We start from the raw sequence: 19,172 nt of genomic DNA, 5'->3' as shown, positions 1-19,172 counted from the left end.
ACGTGACGTGACACGATATTATTAATTTTACGTGCAAGTGACACACATTTTTGTTGAAAAATCGCTTTTATTACAGCAATTTAAGATGCCACTTAGCTTGTCGCGCCTGTGTTACGTTTAGAGACAAGGTCACCATTATGAAATGTGTAAAAACCAATCGGCCATAGGTATTATATTAAGTATTTGTTGAGACAAACTAGTTTTATAATGACCACAACATTTTAATAAATGCAAATATTGATCTTATTGGTACTGCATAAATATTGATAAAAAATCTATAAATCGTTTCAATATGGTAAAATTATAGACACAATTTATTTGTAGAATGGTCATTGTTAATATTTACACTAATTAAAATAGGTAGTAATTAAGATAGTAGTCAGCGTCAAATAGTTCGTGGCACCGAAAGTAGCCAATAAGTTGGCAACACGTCTTTGTTACAATGGAATAAGGTTGTTTTATCAACTTTTTGGCCACTTTGGGTGTCACGAACTATTTGACGCTGACTGTACTATTTGGCCACAGTTCCAGCTATACATTTCCGGTCATGTCGTCTCGTTCTATCGCAAAGAATCACCATTCGATGAGAGCGAGAGAAAAAAGGAAAGGAACTGTGGCCCACTGTAACATAATTTTTTGAGACTTCCTTGATTAATCTAAATGACAAAAATATGCATTGAAAAACCTCCTACTGTTTGAAGTTGGTTAACAGATCCAATTGAGATTCAGGAAATAAATAAATATATTACAATTATTACTAAACAGATTCTAGTTGTGTCCAAAATTATTAAATCAAAACAATATCTTAGTTAAACAATCTATTTTTTGCTACAAAACATACGAAAATACATCTTATTGCAAGCCATTACATACTATTTCAGGAAATAATATTCTTATTTATGTACAAATAACGTGCGACCTCTGATCTTTTTTGATATGAATGAACACAGGCGTCTCATTACAGTGTCAACAGACAAGGTTAAAATAAAGCTATGTGATGATCTGAGTGACCATGAAATATTGTCATGTTTTTATAAGGAACATAAAGATCTCATAGATAACAATCTCATTTTAAATTATTAACTGTTCTCAGCCAAAAAGTTGTGACAATTTTTTTGTGACAATACCAGCTGATTTTTAATTTGTGACCTCTAGGCACTTTGAGTAAAGTCTGTTTTTGTAGTGTACTGACTACTGTTACATGCTTAGTTTCCGCTTTGAAACAAACATTAATTTTGTCTTAATTGTTCTGGTTGTTAGATACCCATTACTTACAAAATGATCTATCAGAAGGTGGTTGGTAATTCTCTAATGACAGATAAAATTAAAAATATCATTTTGCTGGTCAAATATAAATAATGTTAGTGAGTAGTTCATCAGATACATTTCTTCATATTAAAATTAAATTATTTTCAAGAATCCAAATTGAAAACCTCAATTTCATTGAGACATTTGATTTGAAAACATTAAATAAATCTGTTTATAAAATTTTAATTGCTAATAAGGATGGATTCTCATCACAGACGGAACGGAATGTATTTTTATCCCTAAGTTGTGGTTGTGACATTTTTTATGGTCTAGTTTAAAAATAATGAGTAATCTCCACAAATAAAGGATGTAGATAACATTATTTAAAATCAGTACAAAGATGGTTCTTGGTAAAATCCACCGAAGACAATAGAGTTTGTCACCCTCTCAACGATCATGTAAGTGAAAGGCCGGTTTGCTTCAAAACGGATGACACCAAAGCGATTACTGAATTCTGCTGCAGTCACACCAGTCGCGACAGTTCCCACCTCCGTCACTTCTATTTCTGCCTTGTGTACCATTTTCGACACATACAGAGGGGTTCTTGCTATTTTAGATAACCTGGCTTGCTCAGAGTCAAACAAATCAGTAATACCAAATTGTCTCCTCAAGGTCTCTGTCATATCAATAGTCGATTCAATCTTGAAACGAGGAAGGAAACAGTCCACCTCGTCTTCACCGTAATCTTCTCTTGCAATCCTTAGTTCGGTGAAAACTTTGTCTAACGTTACATTCTTGAAGTTGAAGAACATGTTTTCTAGTGATACCCCGGGATGAGGGACCATGACGAGCATAGACAGACGATTCTCTTGACCGTACGGCAACTCAATAACGCGAGCTTGAAGATCCTTGAGGTTGGCAAACGGATATGTATGTCTATTGTACATCATGTTGACTTCACCAATTTTCTTTCCATCGCTGCTGTAGAACGGCATTTTTGACGTGCTCGATGAATTAAACGGCACGGTCCATTGTCCTTTGAAGTACAGGGCGCTCGTCAACACCATTATGGAGTTTGAAAATAGTTCAGGCGACACTAATTTAGGTATCCTACCGCGCGTTGCAGTTTCAATCGCCTTGTTTAGGCTGTCAGCTGCTAATTCAGCTTTGCTGAAATCTAGAGCAACCAAGTTGGTGTCGTAGAAATTTTTGGCTAGATCTCTGAAGTCTTGTTCGGGCAGGCGTTGCTGATCAATGAACATGGCATTCACCTTTGCAAGATCAATGGTAGCTGTTTTGACTTGTAACCACTTCGCCAGATCTATGTACTCCATTTTGGTAGTGTCTTGTGTCCTTCTCGTAAGACGAATAGCGTTGTTTATCTGGGCTAGCGTGTTTCCAACGGCGCCTTCCGCCACGACTGCTAAAATGGTCCATACAGTTATAGGAGATATAATCAGATTTTTCTCCTTCGGTTGCGCTTTCGACGTGTGATATAAGAGTTCGAGGGAAAAATTGCCGATTTTTTCCGTGAGTCCATTGTGCAAAGTCGGAATTGTGGAATTACCCACAGACTGTCCGCAACACACTGTGATTAAAAACAACACAAAACTCAGCACGAGCACCTTCATTGTGAGTATTTTTTTGCTAACACACACTAATTAACATTAAATTTGTTTATTTTAGAGTTAATTAAAACAAAACACGATTTGTCAGCGGTAACGCAACCACGAACGCTGCAGGTTCGCGACGGTATGATTACGATGAGGAAAACTGACCGGTTTGATGCCAGGCAGACCTCTTTGTGTGTTGTCGTGGCCACTACGTATTTATTTTATCCGGTTTTATTTACATTTACAAACTTAAAGCTGGGCACAGTAAAATACCGATTTTAAAATTGACATGCCAGTTTGACAGCTGACGGTGACGCATGGGGACTGGGGTCCGATTCACCGTTTCGTTTTATTTTTAACTGGAAAATGATTTTACTACTTTCCAGTTTTTTTTTCACCAAAAAGTGTAATATTAATAATCTGGGGGCACGGCAGTGCCCCCGCCAAGTCGAGCGCGAAGCAAACACTGCCGTACCATCTTTACTGGAACCATTTCGCCGCATTTTCAGGCCTCTATTTGAGAACCTCTGGATATGACCAGAACGCAGAAATTTTTGTCATCTAGTAAGCTATAATCACATACTTAAAATCCAAAATTTCAAGTTTGTAGGTCAATTAGTTCCGAAGTTAAGCGAAAGCAAAGTTTCGCATTTATGACACTCACTCACTCACTGATGATCATCAAAATAGAACTAGTACTTCCCATTAACTCAGAGAGCTGAAATTTGGTACAGAGTTAGGGTTTAATGGCCACATAAAGGGAAAACTATAAAAACTAGGAAAATCGAAGATCTGGAGTAACACCACATTCATAATAATCAATACTACTAGCGCCACACCGGCGCCGTGGTGTTCGCCTGTACCGCTCACCGCTAGATGGCGCTAGCACTTTGAGCGTCGATTTTCTGCACCGCGGTGTCCAGATTTTTTTTCCCCTCTAGTTATTATTAAATCAATTCTGATTCGTTGTCCTTTTTAAAGATGTGTTTAATATCGTAAAAAAAATGACGATAATATTAAAGGACGACGACGTTAAATAATTATGCCACATTCTACAAAAAGAAGTGAAATCCCACCAAAAACATTCTGTAAAAAACTAGCCAAGTCTCGATGGAGCTGCTTGTTTATCTCTAAAAAGTAATGAAATCTAGACAAAGTCGTGCCAAGTCTATGGTTCTTTACTGCGATTTCTATCCCACCAAAAACATTCTGTAAAAAATTAGCCAAGTCTCGATGGAGCTGCCTGTTTATCTCTAAAAAGTAATGAAATCTAGACAAAGTCGTGCCAAGTCTATGGTTCCTTACTGCGATTTCTTTATTATTATATTTAATGTTGTGTGACTTGGCCGTTGAACAATCTTTATTAAGATAATCATACATAAGTATTATTGAAATACGCAGCTTTATTAAGCCTACAATTGACTGGTTATTGCATCAACGTTTTCCAAGTGCAATTTATTTTCCATCGTCAATGGGTAGCGGATTTGGTGATAGATTGGTGCAATGGTGTCATGGAGCATCTGGTTTGGTACCCTTCAACGGCCAAGTCACACAACATTAAATATAATAATAAAGAAATCGCAGTAAGGAACCATAGACTTGGCACGACTTTGTCTAGATTTCATTACTTTTTAGAGATAAACAGGCAGCTCCATCGAGACTTGGCTAATTTTTTACAGAATGTTTTTGGTGGGATTGACTTTACAGAAAACGATTAGGTAATATTGCTTTATTAAAAAATATTATATGTAATAGCGTAACTACCGTATCCATGATGACTATAATACCCCCAAATACCTACGCCACATACTTTTAAATATTTCATGCACAAAAATAACATTTCTTCGCTGTGAAAGCGTGTAAAACTCCAATTTTTATTGCCGTCAATATGCCTTCATTAAATTTTGGTTTGTGATGTTAAATAAGTAGGTAATTTTAAAAGGCGCGCGCGTTTTGGTCGCATCAATGCGGGCGAAACCAAGGATAAAAATTAGTTAAGTACCTATTATTCAATACCTACCTAGGTTTCTACATTTACTTAACTAACTAGTACTTACATTTTTATTTAGTCATCAGGAACGGCTGATCTGCAGAATTGGGGACTACTTAACTCAGAAACAGTGAAAAACCCAAATATTTAAAACCTTCGCACTTTATCGTTTGGATTATTTTATCACATGAATTTTAAGTGGCCATCTTTCACTAATGACGTCCCAACGATTGCGCCCGCATCGCATCATTGCATTGACGTCATTTCCAAAGAAAATGGCTCCGCGTGGGGAATCACATTTTAAAGTTACCCTCATTAGAGATGTCTTTCCCTAATCTGTGTACAAATAAATTAGAGCAGGAAAACTATAAATTATCCAACAGCTGACGAGACGACTGACGATGACTNACCCGGTGCCCAACAGGCGTAAACGCTCTTAAGCATTCACGTCACATCGATATCGCTTCTTTGTGACGCTAACGCTCCAGAGTGCCCCTGAATCGACGACGCGAAGAAAAATAGCCGCTTTCAAACCGCGGCGCCACTCCGCGCTTTTTATTTTCTCGTGAATTAATTTGCTTACTAAGTGCTGCGGGGAAAATTGTGCCAGGATTTTCAGCCTGTCAATTGACGTCGCTCGCGCTGGGAATGTTTGTGTTTGAGAGTGCTTTGATAATTTGTATCGCGTCGAGATTGCGAGTGTATGTGGTTTGCGTCAGATGCGCGCGATACGGTGAAAAAGCGGGCCCGAAAAGCGACCGACATTACCGGCAATGGGTTTATCAAACAGCGAATGCGTAATTTTATCGATACTCGTTTTGTGAGCGCGAACGCTGTTCGTGATGTTTTTTGACTACGTTTCAAATTGCAACCATTTAAAAATGGAGTTGTAATAAAATGTCCCTATAAAATTGTTTATTCGCTCTTACTGACTGCACACATAAATGGACGTTTCCCTCCGGTACAAATTGAGTTATTTGTTGTAATATTTTATTGACTAATATTTTTTATTGCAGAATGGAGTGGAGGGGGGAATGGGGAGTATCGTGTGCGAAGACAGCTGTCAGTGTCGTCCGACTCCAAACTCCTGGACGAGGGTGCGAGGGAAGACGCCCGGGTGGTCATGAGGCCTAAAAGGCCGCCTAGGCCCAAGTCAGAGGCCTTTTTAGGGCCGCATGACCACTCCAACCGACGCACCAAGCGATTTAGTGCCTTTGGGGTAAGTGCTGTTTTATGAGTATTCTTCTAAAATACTTCATTATATCTGTTAGTCAAAACTCATAATTGGTGAAAACCACTTTTGACTGCTAAAATTTTGACCGATTATGATTTTTGACTGTAACATATTAACATCATTACCAAAATGGAAATACGTAAAATGAAAATCCAAATTAATCTGAATCGATAACATCAATAGGTTCTCTCGAATATAAAAGCAGCCCCATAACGTAGGTAAGCATTGCGAATTTGCGATCGGGTGCCAAGTCCCGAGATTTATCCGTCGCTATACATTATACATTCCAATGGATATTGAAATTAAGCCATTGAGAATTCTATGAATGTACATACATTACAGATGCAATATTTCAAATCCTGTAATAGCAATGTTATTGAGACAAGAATATAGTCCACAATCGCTCGCAAACGAAGCAATAGAAAATATTACGTGAATTTAGTTTCAGTAATTTCGTCAAGTTCAGTCACTGGTAATACAGTTGTATGTACGAAAAAATGGTTTCCTGATTCTTCCGGTGTTGGATACCTGTGCCGTATATCACGGAAAAATGAGCCAAAAGGACATCCACATTCGTAGCATGATTTGCATAGGATTGCTCTCTTCGTGTGCGGTCACTCGTAACGTAACAGAATAGTATGGTAACTACAACTCGTAACGTAACAGAATAGTATGGTAACTACAATGAATAATGATAAATGACTCCTTAGAGCACTAAGGAGTACCGGAGACCGGGAACACCCGGTGTTGGAAATACCATATAGATTTATAGATGACCTACTGTCGCTCGAAAAAGATAAGCAAGAGTCATGTAGTTCCAGTCATTTGCTCAGGATCGCTGTCTCGCCGAGTGCGGTCACTCGTAACAGAGTCGCATGTATGGTAACTACAAAGAATAATGATAAATGGCTCCCTGGCGCTCGCGGTATCGCTCTGTACAAATAGGCGAGCGCCGACGTTGATATATGGTACGATTAAGATTGGATCTTTGTAGCAATTTTGGCGGCGTCGAATTCACGCTGCCTCGCGCTAATTCCCAAGTTGACTGCCGATTTAGCTGGAAAAGATCTAGTGCTCGCGAGAAACTTTTTTACGGAGTTTTTCGTTTTGTTAACTGTTCACGAAGAGATTTTGTTGGGACTTTTCGGGGTGATGTTTATCGCAATGTTTTTTAGTAGTGCCAACCTACTTTTAGTTTGCGACGACGACAAAATGTAGGGCGTATCTCCAGGACTTAATTTAAGTCAATCACATAATTATTTTGCTTAAATCTTCCTCATTTTTGAGGGTTTCTTAACATAATATCGACGTTAAAACTCATCTATACAATTAAGATTAGTCTACTCTATTTTCCTTTGGCGAAGTAACATCGATAAATTAATAATTACAAAATGTAAACACGTATGAACACGGCCTTATACAGGGTGTTGATTTCAATACCCGCCATATTTAGGGAGTAGATTAAGTAGCTTATTCTGATCACGAATCAGCAAAAAAACTGACTTCCAAATTTTTTATTATTATTTTTTAAATATCTACGATTTCCATAATCGACCACTACAGTGCAGAATAGTCCCCCAACGCAAACGGCGCGCGGCCGCTCACCCGGTGACCCGGGCAAGCGCTGCGCCCCCCGTCCCGCGCCCCACTACCCGCGCTCGCCCATGAGTCAGTCAACTATCAGCCACAATCAGCTGTGAGTTCAAAGACGACTACTGGACAGAGCTTAATCCAAATCTACCCTAAAAATGTAATGAGTAAATTAGTTACTTACACCTTATCATGTTACGAGTTTATTTGTTGTTCTAAAAACTAATTAATTAAGTACTCTTTAATTAATAAAAAAACCTTTTACACGAATTTGCTTCCTTCCGCAAAATAATTTTTTTTACAGAACCTACATTATTATTATTTTTTAATTAAACCATGCTTTTATGTGTGTGATAAGCTTGTACCTACTTATCATTCAAAAGTACTGTAAACAGATGACAATAATGCTCTTTCATACAGGTTCGTTATTCCTTACATTTCCAGCTCTCTACCTTAATAACTTTTACGTCTTTACGATAGTAATTATTAAAATAAAACTTAACTTACTTAATACCGCAAACTGAACACCTAGAAATAACACACTGGCAAACTCTTGTTCCTTCACTTTCGATAGGAGATAAGACAAGATTTTGTTTTTAAACTCGATTGATTTCAGTACCTAAACAAAATTTCATATCTTAAAAGAAAATTTCATATCTTTCATTTGGAGCGGTGACTTGTAATTGAATACAATAATGTTCGTACCACACGTATTACAAAAAATGGTTAAATGAAGACTTACCGTTCTATATAAAATCGCTGATTTTACTGCCTGTTACGAAAAAGTAATCCCACAAAACACACACGTTTTCACTAATTTTCGCGATAGATGTTATGGCGGAGACGTCAGGCCAACAGCCATTCAGAGTGCAGCTATTGTTGTCCGTGTAAAATAAATACGGAATTGTTCAGAAACCATGGGAAAGTAGAAATAAATCGTAACTAAAGAGTAAATAACGAAATAGTAAATGAGAGCGACTCATTTTGTTTTTTTGCTTTAAATTGCCAATTCATTATGACACCCCATAGAAAATCAATTTGATACAGAAACTGCGATTACTGTAGAACGATAATACAAAGAAATTTACAATAATTTAGTTACGTATCGCATTTTATGAAACAAAAATACATGAAAAAGCTAGGGTGGCAAACAGGTTTTTGTATGAAAGGTAAAAAAGGACTATTTTTAAAATATCTAAATATTTGGTAATAAGTAGGATTATAGCTATAATTCTTCGTTATCTTAAAGATTAATATTCATCCTTCAAAATTGTGTGTGTGTTTTTTTTGTGTGATGATTTATAAATATAAAACTTTTGAACTGTTTCAAAGCACACTTTTTTTTTTCAAAATGTACACTTTTTTTGAGAAATACTCTAATGTGTTTTCTTTGTTAGTACCTACTTAAACTTTAATTGCAGTACCAGGTACCTACTCGACTGCACCAGAAGGAGGGTTATGTTTTTTATACATAACGTTCGATAGGCATAAAACTACAATTATAACTTAAAGAATTGAAGAGAACCTTCGATTCCTTGACGCCTCACTCCCATGATCTTTTATTTCAGGGGTTTTTTACGCGCGTCTGTAACTATTTTATTGCAACCTACTTACGCACGCATTTGTTCAGATATTCTGGAAAAGGCTGACTGAAAACATTGTCGTAGAGGTACCTATATTTCAGATACACAAAATAGGTTAATCCCCTATCAAGATGCTTTGACTTGAATCTTACTAAACAGTTAAACACTCAGGGACTTTTTCCTAAAACAAGTCAGTCAGCACCACACCAGCAGCAGTATTCACCGCTTACAGTAAAGTAGGTAGGTAGTGAAATTAGTTACATAGTTAATTAAAAGAGTAAAATGAAGGGACTCCCCTATTTCCCCTACAATACGCGTGTTTTTTGGATGCAGTAAGAATAAAAAACTCACTATCTTCTATAACAAATTGGACGATAATAATTATTTATTTATTTATTATTTATTTATTTATTTATTTGAACACCAACAAGGTTACATTGAGGCTTCACAAAAGTAACTATAAAAAAATGACACTATGATATAATATACTATGATCATTACTAAAAAAAAAGTTAATTATAACTCGATCCTGAATGCCTCTCCCTCGCACACTTACCCGCGTTCGCCCCGGCCGGCCGTACGAGCGTCGATGTGACGTCACGGCCGCTAGGTTAGCGCAGTTAGCTCGACCGTGTTGTAAGTTACTGAGTTACAGCGTTGCCAGATTTTTTTTGGGCCAAGTCGGGACTTTAATACTTTTTGAGTGAAAATAGCGGGATTCTTCCGTCAAAAGCGGGACATAGTAAAAAAACGTATACAATGAAAGGTTTTCAAATATTTATCTTTTTATTTGATTTAAAATTACGTTTACTAGACAATAGATAGCAAAAGTAGCCATAGAAAATGTATTTTAACAAAAAAATAATATTTTAAATCAGATTTACTCTATCGTTAAATTGGTCTTTAGAATAAAAAAAGAAAAAATAAACCAAAATCGAAATTAAAAAAAAAATCTTTAGAATAATATGGCGTTTCAAACAATAGTCTGGTGAAGTGAATGTCTCTCTCCGAAAAGCGGGACGGAGCCTGTCCCGCGCGGGACATATAAATTTTATTTAAAAATTGGGACGTCCCGCCAAAATCGGGACGTCTGGCAACGCTGCTGAGTTATCATTTAATTTATGGTTAGAGTTCTTGCAATAATTCGCGCTTTAGGTATGTAGTAGTTTAAAAGTATGGAAATCCAGACATACAAAACACAATAGGCATCAAACAAACGTTAGGTGATAGTGTCACAATAACAATAACAAGGATAAAATAATAATTTCAAATTGTACAATTATTGAATAAGTACCAATGATATTATATAAAAACAAAAATCATTGATAAGTACCCAATTGCAAACAATGCTGTTTCCTTCCTCATTCTATGTTCTTATTTTTTCTTAAAGGTTTTAAACCTTTGTTTGTCACCTGTCATCCGCTTTGCAATGGAGGGAAGTCGAACCTTAATTTCGAACTCCTCCTATGTTCTTCTGATTAATTTCGTTGCGGGTCCAATGACAGTTTAACTTTCCCCCGGGACAAACTTGACCTTCATTGGTTGGGTTTTTGTGGCGGTCAAGCTGTAGATCCTGGGTACACAGGAGTTGCAGTGGTGGGAACGAGAGGTGGGAATAGTCCCGTTTCCTCATTCTATGTGAAAACAACAGTAGGTAGGTAATTAGTAATTACATTCAAGTGATTATATTTTTATAGTTATCTATTATATAAAAGAAAGTCGTGTTAGTTACTCCACTTATAACTCAAGAACGACTGAACTGATTTAGCTGAAAATTGTCAGGGAGGTAGTTTAGAGCCAGGAGAAGGACATAGGATACTTTTTATCCCGTTCGAAATTAAAAAAAAAGTCTGCTTATTTATTGCCATTAAGGCGGAACAAAGTTCGCCGGGTCAGCTAGTTATAAATAAAATAAGTAGAAAGGTATGTTACTATTTAAAAGTACCCAAATTAAAAATAATGTCCGCTTAAATTAATAAAGCAATATCCATAATTAGGTAATAATAAACTGTCTGTAACCTATTCGCGCTTAAAATACTGAACCGATTTAGATGAAAGGCACCTAAAGAGACTTATTTATTTATTTTTTATTTATTTAAACTTTAGCACACATACTAACAATGCACTGTGGCGGACTTAATGCCGGATGGCATTCTCTGCCAGACTTCTCTTTATGTGGCTTTGGAAGCGTAACACGCGCGCTATAAAATCTTTCCGTGACAGCTAAATATACTTACAAAACAAAGCTAACTAGTTTGATAAATATAATAATAAATCCCAGCGGGATTCAAACCCGTGACCTAAGCTATTGCGTTGCGGCGAACCACCAAGCCTAATAAGGCCGCATACTAGGCTAATAAGGCCGTCAAATTATTGTGTTCAACATTTATTTTTATTACATAATTAAGATGTCTGGCATCTTCACTTATTATTTATAGGATAATAATACAGCAATGGAGTCATTCACCTTGAGCAACTCGTCTGTTCGGTTATACAGGGTGGAATTTTGTAATGCCACCTGGAGGGAAAGTACCTACCCTTAATACTGTAGACAATTTTACTCAAAGAAAACATTCCTATATTTTTGCAAAGAAAGAGAACTGCATTCAAAGATTTTCGAAATTACAATAATTGAAGATTTCATGGTTTTCCTTTCATTTGATTTATCAAGTTTGTTTGAGAGATTTTATTCTTATACTTAACCCTAACGATTGATGCAATAAAAATACAGGTTGTAATTTTTAACATAAATTTTAGTTGGTTCGATTCCCGGGTGTACCTTTGAATCCGGAAATCTTTAAATGCAGTTTTATTTGTTTTCAAAAATAAAGGAATGTTTTCTTTGAGTAAATTCTATCTACAGTATTAAGAGCACTTTCCCTTAAAGTGTTATTACAAAATTCCACCCTGTATCATCAACAGCCCTTTACAGTCCACTGCTGGACTATGAGCCTCCTCCACTATAGTGGAGGGTTTTGCCATAATCTCCACGCTAGGCAGGCGGGTTGGAGATCGCAGTTTAAAAGATTGATGTTTTTCAGAGAGCGCTGCTGCCCATTCTCTGTTTGATGTGTAGTCCCTAAGTCGCCTCTTACGACACCCGCGGGAAGAGTAGGGGTTGGTGACAAATGTATTCTACTCTGCCGTCACCACACGGCACCACCCTGTATACCGGGGCCTAAGTAATTAAAGTCTACTACTATCACTTTTTGTAAACAGTAACTGGGTCATAGATTTCTTTAACAATGAAAACAATAGAGTTCATAATCAGGGGAAGCTTATAGTAATTTAGTTTATAAAAAAAATCGTAAAATAAAGTCTTACGAGCGCCTGCCATATTTCGTAATGCAATGTTACACCAAAGTAGGAATGCTATTGCAATTTTAGCTCAACTGGCTCCATCAATCGTGAATTGATGAAATTCTTCTGATGATGTGATACCTGTTGTGTGTGTGATTAATATTGAAAATTGAATGTTTTTTTCTCTACCAGCCAACGTTAAAAATATCAGTCACACTACTATTTAAAGAAATAATAATATCATGCCCTAGAAATGAAATACCAGATATACTTTTTAATAATTTATTCATCTGTCATCATCATCATCAAGCTTTTTCTTCCCCGTCACATACTCCCTATGTCCTTCAACTAGCACTCGTCCTATGGCTTTCACCAACTTCACTTTGAACCGAGCTACGTTGACCAGTTCATCGTATTCTATGGTCCGGATGTCCCTGTCGATGTAATACTGGAATGTTCGCCACCACATCTCTCTGGCTTTTAGGATTTGGGCTGCATGACTGAAAAGAAAGGGATTTATAAGTATAGGTCTAACGTTAAGAGTAGGCGCACACCGTTGATTTTTAGTTGGCCGATAGTTGTGCACGATTTTAATTTGAAGAATCGGCCAAATCGAATCGGCGTAGTGTGCGCACTCCCATACATGCCCATACTGATCAACTGCCCGACTAAAGCTTGGTCCGTGAGCACGTAGAATCCCGTCCAATGACCCCAAGCTGCCCATCCTTGTCGCTTGCACGTAATTATGTTGCTGTCGCGCTCGCACATTCACTGCGGGTGGGCGTCGCACAGTCGCGATAGCAATATAANAAACCATACGTACAGTGCTCGTGAGTACGTAAACATGGTTTACTGTTACGGGAGGGCACGTGGAAACGCATCTGAAGTCGCATCGGTGAGTAGGTACCTAGTTCTAAACTTAAAGGAATGTGTTTTTTTTAATGTAGGGAGTAAATAATCTGGTAATTTTGTGTACAAAATACTCCCGCGATTGCGGTAGGTAGTGGCGGAAAGCGCGTAGGTACGCTCCAATACACACACACACACACATAGGAAACAGCAAACTAATTTAAAACGAACTTTAACTTTAGTTAGTCAAACAAAAATACCTATTTACACTACCTATTTTACGTGGCTTCCTTCAGTAATAGACTATCAGACATGATAAGCGAGCGATCCGCGTAGCTCGATGGGTGCCGTAGTTGAAACGTATTGCAGTATTACGAGCCACAGTACAGTTGATGTCGCACGGAAAATATTCGCTAAAAATTCTACTTTAGTTTGTAATTTTTTTTTTGGTGGATAATGCGTTTATATAAGTCATAATAGATCACCTAAATAAATATGGCGAGGATTGAAATCAACACCCTGTATAACAAATAGTATATAAATATAAAGTAAAAGGATTACTCTACATCATGTAACACTGTTGCATGCGTACTATTTATACTTGCGGAGTAATTTATAGAAATCCTAGCAGTGCGCCGCTGCAGCCGCATCTTGTGCATTAGTGCAGCTAAATATTTGGACAGGCGAAGAGTGGGCGAAGAAAGCGAATCTGTGTAGAATACACTTTAGTTAGAGTACGAGGTGAAACTTGACTAGAGTGAGGGGAAAAATAAATACTGCGTACTTCGGTGTGCTAACAGCTCTAAGACAAACGTGCCGCTGAAGTTTTGTGTGGCAACCCATGATGGTCGATAGCAGGTACTCTCTATTATGGTAAACGTATTTTGTAACTTAGAAATACGATAGTTCCTTATTTTAAAATAAGCCGCCACCACAATTAAATACCACCAATCAAGTTACGTTCTTCTGGCTGTTAAAAAGCGATTTGCAATCGTAGCATTCTTTCATTTTATTAACCTAAGAAACCCTGGAAGGTAATTTTTACACTTTACACACACCTACTAAATTAACAGCTGCGATTTGTAATTTAATACTCCAGTATCCAATACAAGTATGTACTAGGTCACCTTATCTTTGCCATCACTAAAGTATCCCTACACGGCAGCCTTCAGGCAGTGCTTCACCCTAATCGGTATAAACAACGGTTAAGTCGTGCCCAGTCTACATTTCGAAGCAAAATGTATCTCAGACTATACATTTTTGTTCCAAAGTAGACCCTATTACTACTATATAAGATGCCCAGGTGTTTAGGTTGATATTCTGTCGTGTGTACTCTCTGAAAGCATAAAGTACGCTTTACCCGACCTGCTGAATACAATGTTTAGTTTATAGCAATTTATTGCCAGCATTACTCTGTCCGTAAAGTCCAGGTAGGTACTGTAATATCAGAGCGTGCAATGTTCATATAAGCAAAGGCAGTGACTCCCTGGCAAATGGTTTTGCTAATGAAAATTTAGTCATTTGAAAGTACCTAAGTTCCTTCTTATTTAAAACTAGTGCCAGCCAAAAAGTGAATTGAGTAGTTGATCACTGGCCACCAATCAGGGGTGGAATTGTGTAAAGCAATCGTAATCATTTGACAGTTCATAACGTACGATTATTCTGTCAAACGCTTTGTTTAACTGACTTTATCGTAAGTTATGAACTGTCAAATGATTACGATTGCTTTACACAATTCCACCTCAGATTCTTTTTAATCATCATCATCATCACATCATCTTTCTTTCTTCCTTTTATAAGCTGTCAAAACGTGATCCTCGTAGATATTGTAAAGCAATAGGTTCTGACAATAATGTGGTTTATGGCCAACCCAATCAAATAACTAGGGTAAACTGCCAGTCATTGGACACTTTTAAGAAAGTTATTGTTAGGATAGTTATTTACTGAATTAAAAATAGCATTTCTATTTCAACAACTGAGATATTCGACTGATGATGATTCAAGGGTTGTTTTATCCAATGACTGGCAGCATCCAATGACTGTCGGTTTATTCTACGTATTAATTTCAATATTAATAAATTATTATTATAATAACAGGTTTTTGCAAAGTAATCTTAGTTTTCAGGCTAAAGTAAAGTGATTCTTAAAAAAAATCGTGCTTATTAGTTCTGCTTGTGCGATGTAGAATAAAAATATACAGTTCATTCATATTAATTAAATTTTCAGTTTATTAATAAAGCTAATTCTAAAAATCAGTTTTTCTATGTTAACAAATTAATGGCTAATTGCTTTTAGAATAATAAATGATGATTCATGTTTGAAATTGACTGGCGATTATTACCGTAGCGCTGAATTTTAAACGGAAAATTCGTAGTATTTTCTCAAAAGTTCCGCAAACTCGAAGATTTATAGCTAAATCGCCGAGATGGACGGGAACCTCATTAGCGGTTTACGTTGCAAAACTATTAATTAGGCAGCCGCTTATTTTTCTCGCTTTACGGGCTTCGGACTCGGAATATACCGTTCTAACGTTGTTTTAGTAATTATAGTAGCTTACTTGATTACTTATTACTCGTAATGGTTTCCGCGATTATCTAATAAATAAAACATTATTGATAAATAATGATTTGTAAAATAGTTTCTACCCGCGGCATTACACGCGTGGGTTTTGGTTTTCCATGAGATTAAAACACGGCCATTTCAAATTGGTTCAGCAGCTAAAACACACATTGTATAGACAGACAAAAAATATTTAACACGGCTTATGTTAAATTCTATTGCAAGAGAGGTCATTTTACTTGGTTTCAGTAACGCTGTCTATCTATATCTCAAGCACAGCAGTAGCTTTCGGCAAACCGCATCAAAATATTTTTTTCTGGTACTCTCCCAGCCTTAGCCCTATTTAAACATCATAAAGTAACCACACATTCTGCCCGCATTACGGTATTATTTATTCACAAAGTTTAGTTGGCCTTTCGCCTGCGAAGCGAGATTACTGCAACGTAAGGGGATTAGCCCTGAAGTGTAATCCCGTTCAGTAAGCCACGCTGACCCCATCAGGGTATGAACCGTGGGCCGTAGATCACGGGATTAGTGCTATGACAAATGCGTGTTGGCGTTCTGTGTTTTTGATGATTTCATTTTTGTTCACAAAAGAAATTATTTTGGGCATGTTAAAATATGAAAATATGTTATTCACTCTAAACTAAGTATCTTTAGTTGTACCTAATTTGATCACGAAATGGAATTGAAAACGATTGTTACAGTCTTCAGGCGCAGATTCTGAAAATACATTGCAACTACGTAGATACTGCTACTTATTATGATAATTTCTTGTGTTTTGTAAAATACAAACCAATTATCTCAAAGCCTTGCCATTCGGCTCTTATGACAATACATTGTGACAAATAATAATAATAAATAAGTGTCTACGCAAACCAACATCCATATCAATTCAAGTATCAACATTTTTCAATCCGACTACAATGGCCCACCTTATACAGTGGCGAGCAAAACAAAACAATACTTCTCAATTCAGCCGGCCGTACATCATCGGATTTGCGTGCAGTCAGTGACAAATGATTTATTTTTGTTTTTGTTCGCAGGGTGACTCTCCGTTCGGGAAGTCCGAAGCCTACATAAAACTAGAGCAACTCGGTGAGGGTTCCTACGCCACAGTATATAAGGGATATAGCAAGTGAGTACATAAATGGTAAAGCATAATTAATTTATTAGATGGATGTGTTAATAAAGTGATTATTTTACACTTTGAAGCGACAATGGCCCGCTGGTATCGGATGGCCAATACGTGAGGATACTAGTTCGATCCTCGTCAACTGCTGCTGAAAGGTTAACGAAAATAGATTAGTAATTTGTGCATTACAATTATTTGTAATCTGTATAAAAAGGTACTTACATAACCTACTCATGACAGAGTTACTTAATAGGGAAGATCGTATCAGTTAATATAATGAGCATTAAACTGGACCCTCCAACCTCCTCCTCGCACAGGAATTCCTATAAGGATGTAGATCCTATTGATAGATCTGGTTAGTTTACTCATGGAAAGGCTCTATACCTTCAGCGTCAAACCAACCAGTTCCTTCGTTATTCCATTGGGAATTTGGAAGAGATTATCGAGTCATTGGTGCGCGACAGTTTTTCCACACTGTCCTGTTTTGCACGACGCAGAACGTTGAATCGTCGTGTATTGTATTGTTATTTTACACACACTTCTATTTCTGTGTATCTATTCACCCGTATCGGTTGCCATTGTAATGGATATGCACACCTGACCTTAAGCATTGTGCTTCAAAGGCCGTGTGATAAGAGATCTAGCTCACAATATAATGTGACGCACTTAGCTAGTCTTGTATGTAAACCATATTTAAAGTATTCTTATGAAATAATCGCGGACATTTTGAAAATTTTAAATAACGTGATAAAATCTAACTGCCTAAGGCGGGAATCGCGGATATACCGCGCGCCGGCGAAACAGGAGAGCCGAACCCAAATAATAGGAAAGGACTAGGACAAAGACCCATAAAACAACGTTCCTTGAGTTAAAGCCATGGTATATCTCATAGATATAATAGCAGACCAACCGGCCATTGTGGAAATCATTGGAAGGGGCCTGGAAGACGTCCTATGGCTGAAATGATGATGATGATGATGATAATAGCAACAACCGTCTTGCTAAACAATCTGCATCTCTACTTTTGCTTAGTTTTAAATAAAATACTTCATAAGATTTCTCCAATATTCAAATTAGTTAACTACCAGTAGGATACTTATGTAATTAATTGTAATTAGTGTCCGACCGAATATGGATTTTCAGCCGAAAACGGAAACGAAAACGAAGCTTCGGCTGCAGTCTCATTTTCGGCCGAAAACGAAAACGAAAACGAAAATGACCTTCAACTCTCAAATTTCAATCTGTGATCAAATAATATCTTGTAAACAATATGAAATTACCTATGTAAAAACTTTGAAAACCATTAATGTTTTGACCAAAAACATAATGACGTTTGACAGTTGATTTTGATAAAGATTGATTAAAGAAAACCGGCATTAAAACACTAAAAAAATTATTATGAATTCTTAGTAGAATATTATTTCCGGTGTATATTGAAATATTGGGAAGTGAAGTTAAGAAATAAAGGGTGTCCAGTGGGAATTTTTCAACTTCAAAAATGAATGCAAATAAATCTTATGACTTTTTATTATTTATTACTAATGCAAAATGGAGTTTAACAATGCGGATTGCAATGTCGTTTAAATGATGCTCGTTTTACTATAGGCACTCTCACAGCCGGACCCTTACATTCGCAACTATTCGAAAGCAAATCGTGCTAATAATTTTCCTGCAACTTCTCGGCGGATATTTTTTTACAGAACCTGAATTATTTAAGGGTAGTTTGCTGTCAACTTTTGCTTGAGATATCCCCACAAGAGAAAGTCGCACGGTGTGAGATCTGGTGACCAAGGCGGCTAGGGTATGTCACTGTACTTGCTGATCATTTGTGGTATCCGACATTCATCGATCATTCGACAATACATTTCAAATACTTATTGCTCAAATGCGAACGCTCTGTTGGCTCCCGATCAGTGACTTATTTGAAATCCGCATTAGACTCTATTTTGAAACAATTAAACTTAATGAAAATTCTTAGGTTTTATTTGTATTCAATTTTGAACTTGGAAAATTCTCCCTGGACACCGTCTACAACGTAACCTCATTTCACAACTTCAAAGGAGTGACAATA

At 37.0% G+C, this 19,172-nt stretch overlaps 2 protein-coding genes across 2 annotated transcripts; one reads left to right on the top strand and one right to left on the bottom strand.

Annotated features, from left to right (window-relative positions):
• Window positions 1-646: 646 nt before the first annotated feature.
• Window positions 647-3,160, bottom strand: serpin-4 (serine protease inhibitor 4). Its single transcript, XM_028312174.1, has one exon. The coding sequence runs from the start codon at window positions 2,877-2,879 to the stop codon at window positions 1,638-1,640; it is 1,242 nt and encodes a 413-aa protein (XP_028167975.1). The 5' UTR covers window positions 2,880-3,160; the 3' UTR covers window positions 647-1,637.
• Window positions 3,161-5,252: 2,092 nt separating this feature from the next.
• Window positions 5,253-17,108, top strand: LOC114358261 (cyclin-dependent kinase 18-like). Its single transcript, XM_028312173.1, has 3 exons — window positions 5,253-5,277; window positions 5,868-6,070; window positions 17,013-17,108. The coding sequence occupies exons 1-3, from the start codon at window positions 5,253-5,255 to the stop codon at window positions 17,106-17,108; spliced, it is 324 nt and encodes a 107-aa protein (XP_028167974.1).
• The last annotated feature ends 2,064 nt before the right edge of the window (window positions 17,109-19,172 follow it).

The sequence above is a fragment of the Ostrinia furnacalis genome, unplaced genomic scaffold (genome assembly GCF_004193835.3).
Source record: "Ostrinia furnacalis isolate ACB-3 unplaced genomic scaffold, ASM419383v2 OfSCF3830, whole genome shotgun sequence".
NCBI classification, from domain to species: Eukaryota; Metazoa; Arthropoda; class Insecta; order Lepidoptera; family Crambidae; genus Ostrinia; species Ostrinia furnacalis.
This window is presented reverse-complemented; position numbering and strand designations above follow the sequence as displayed.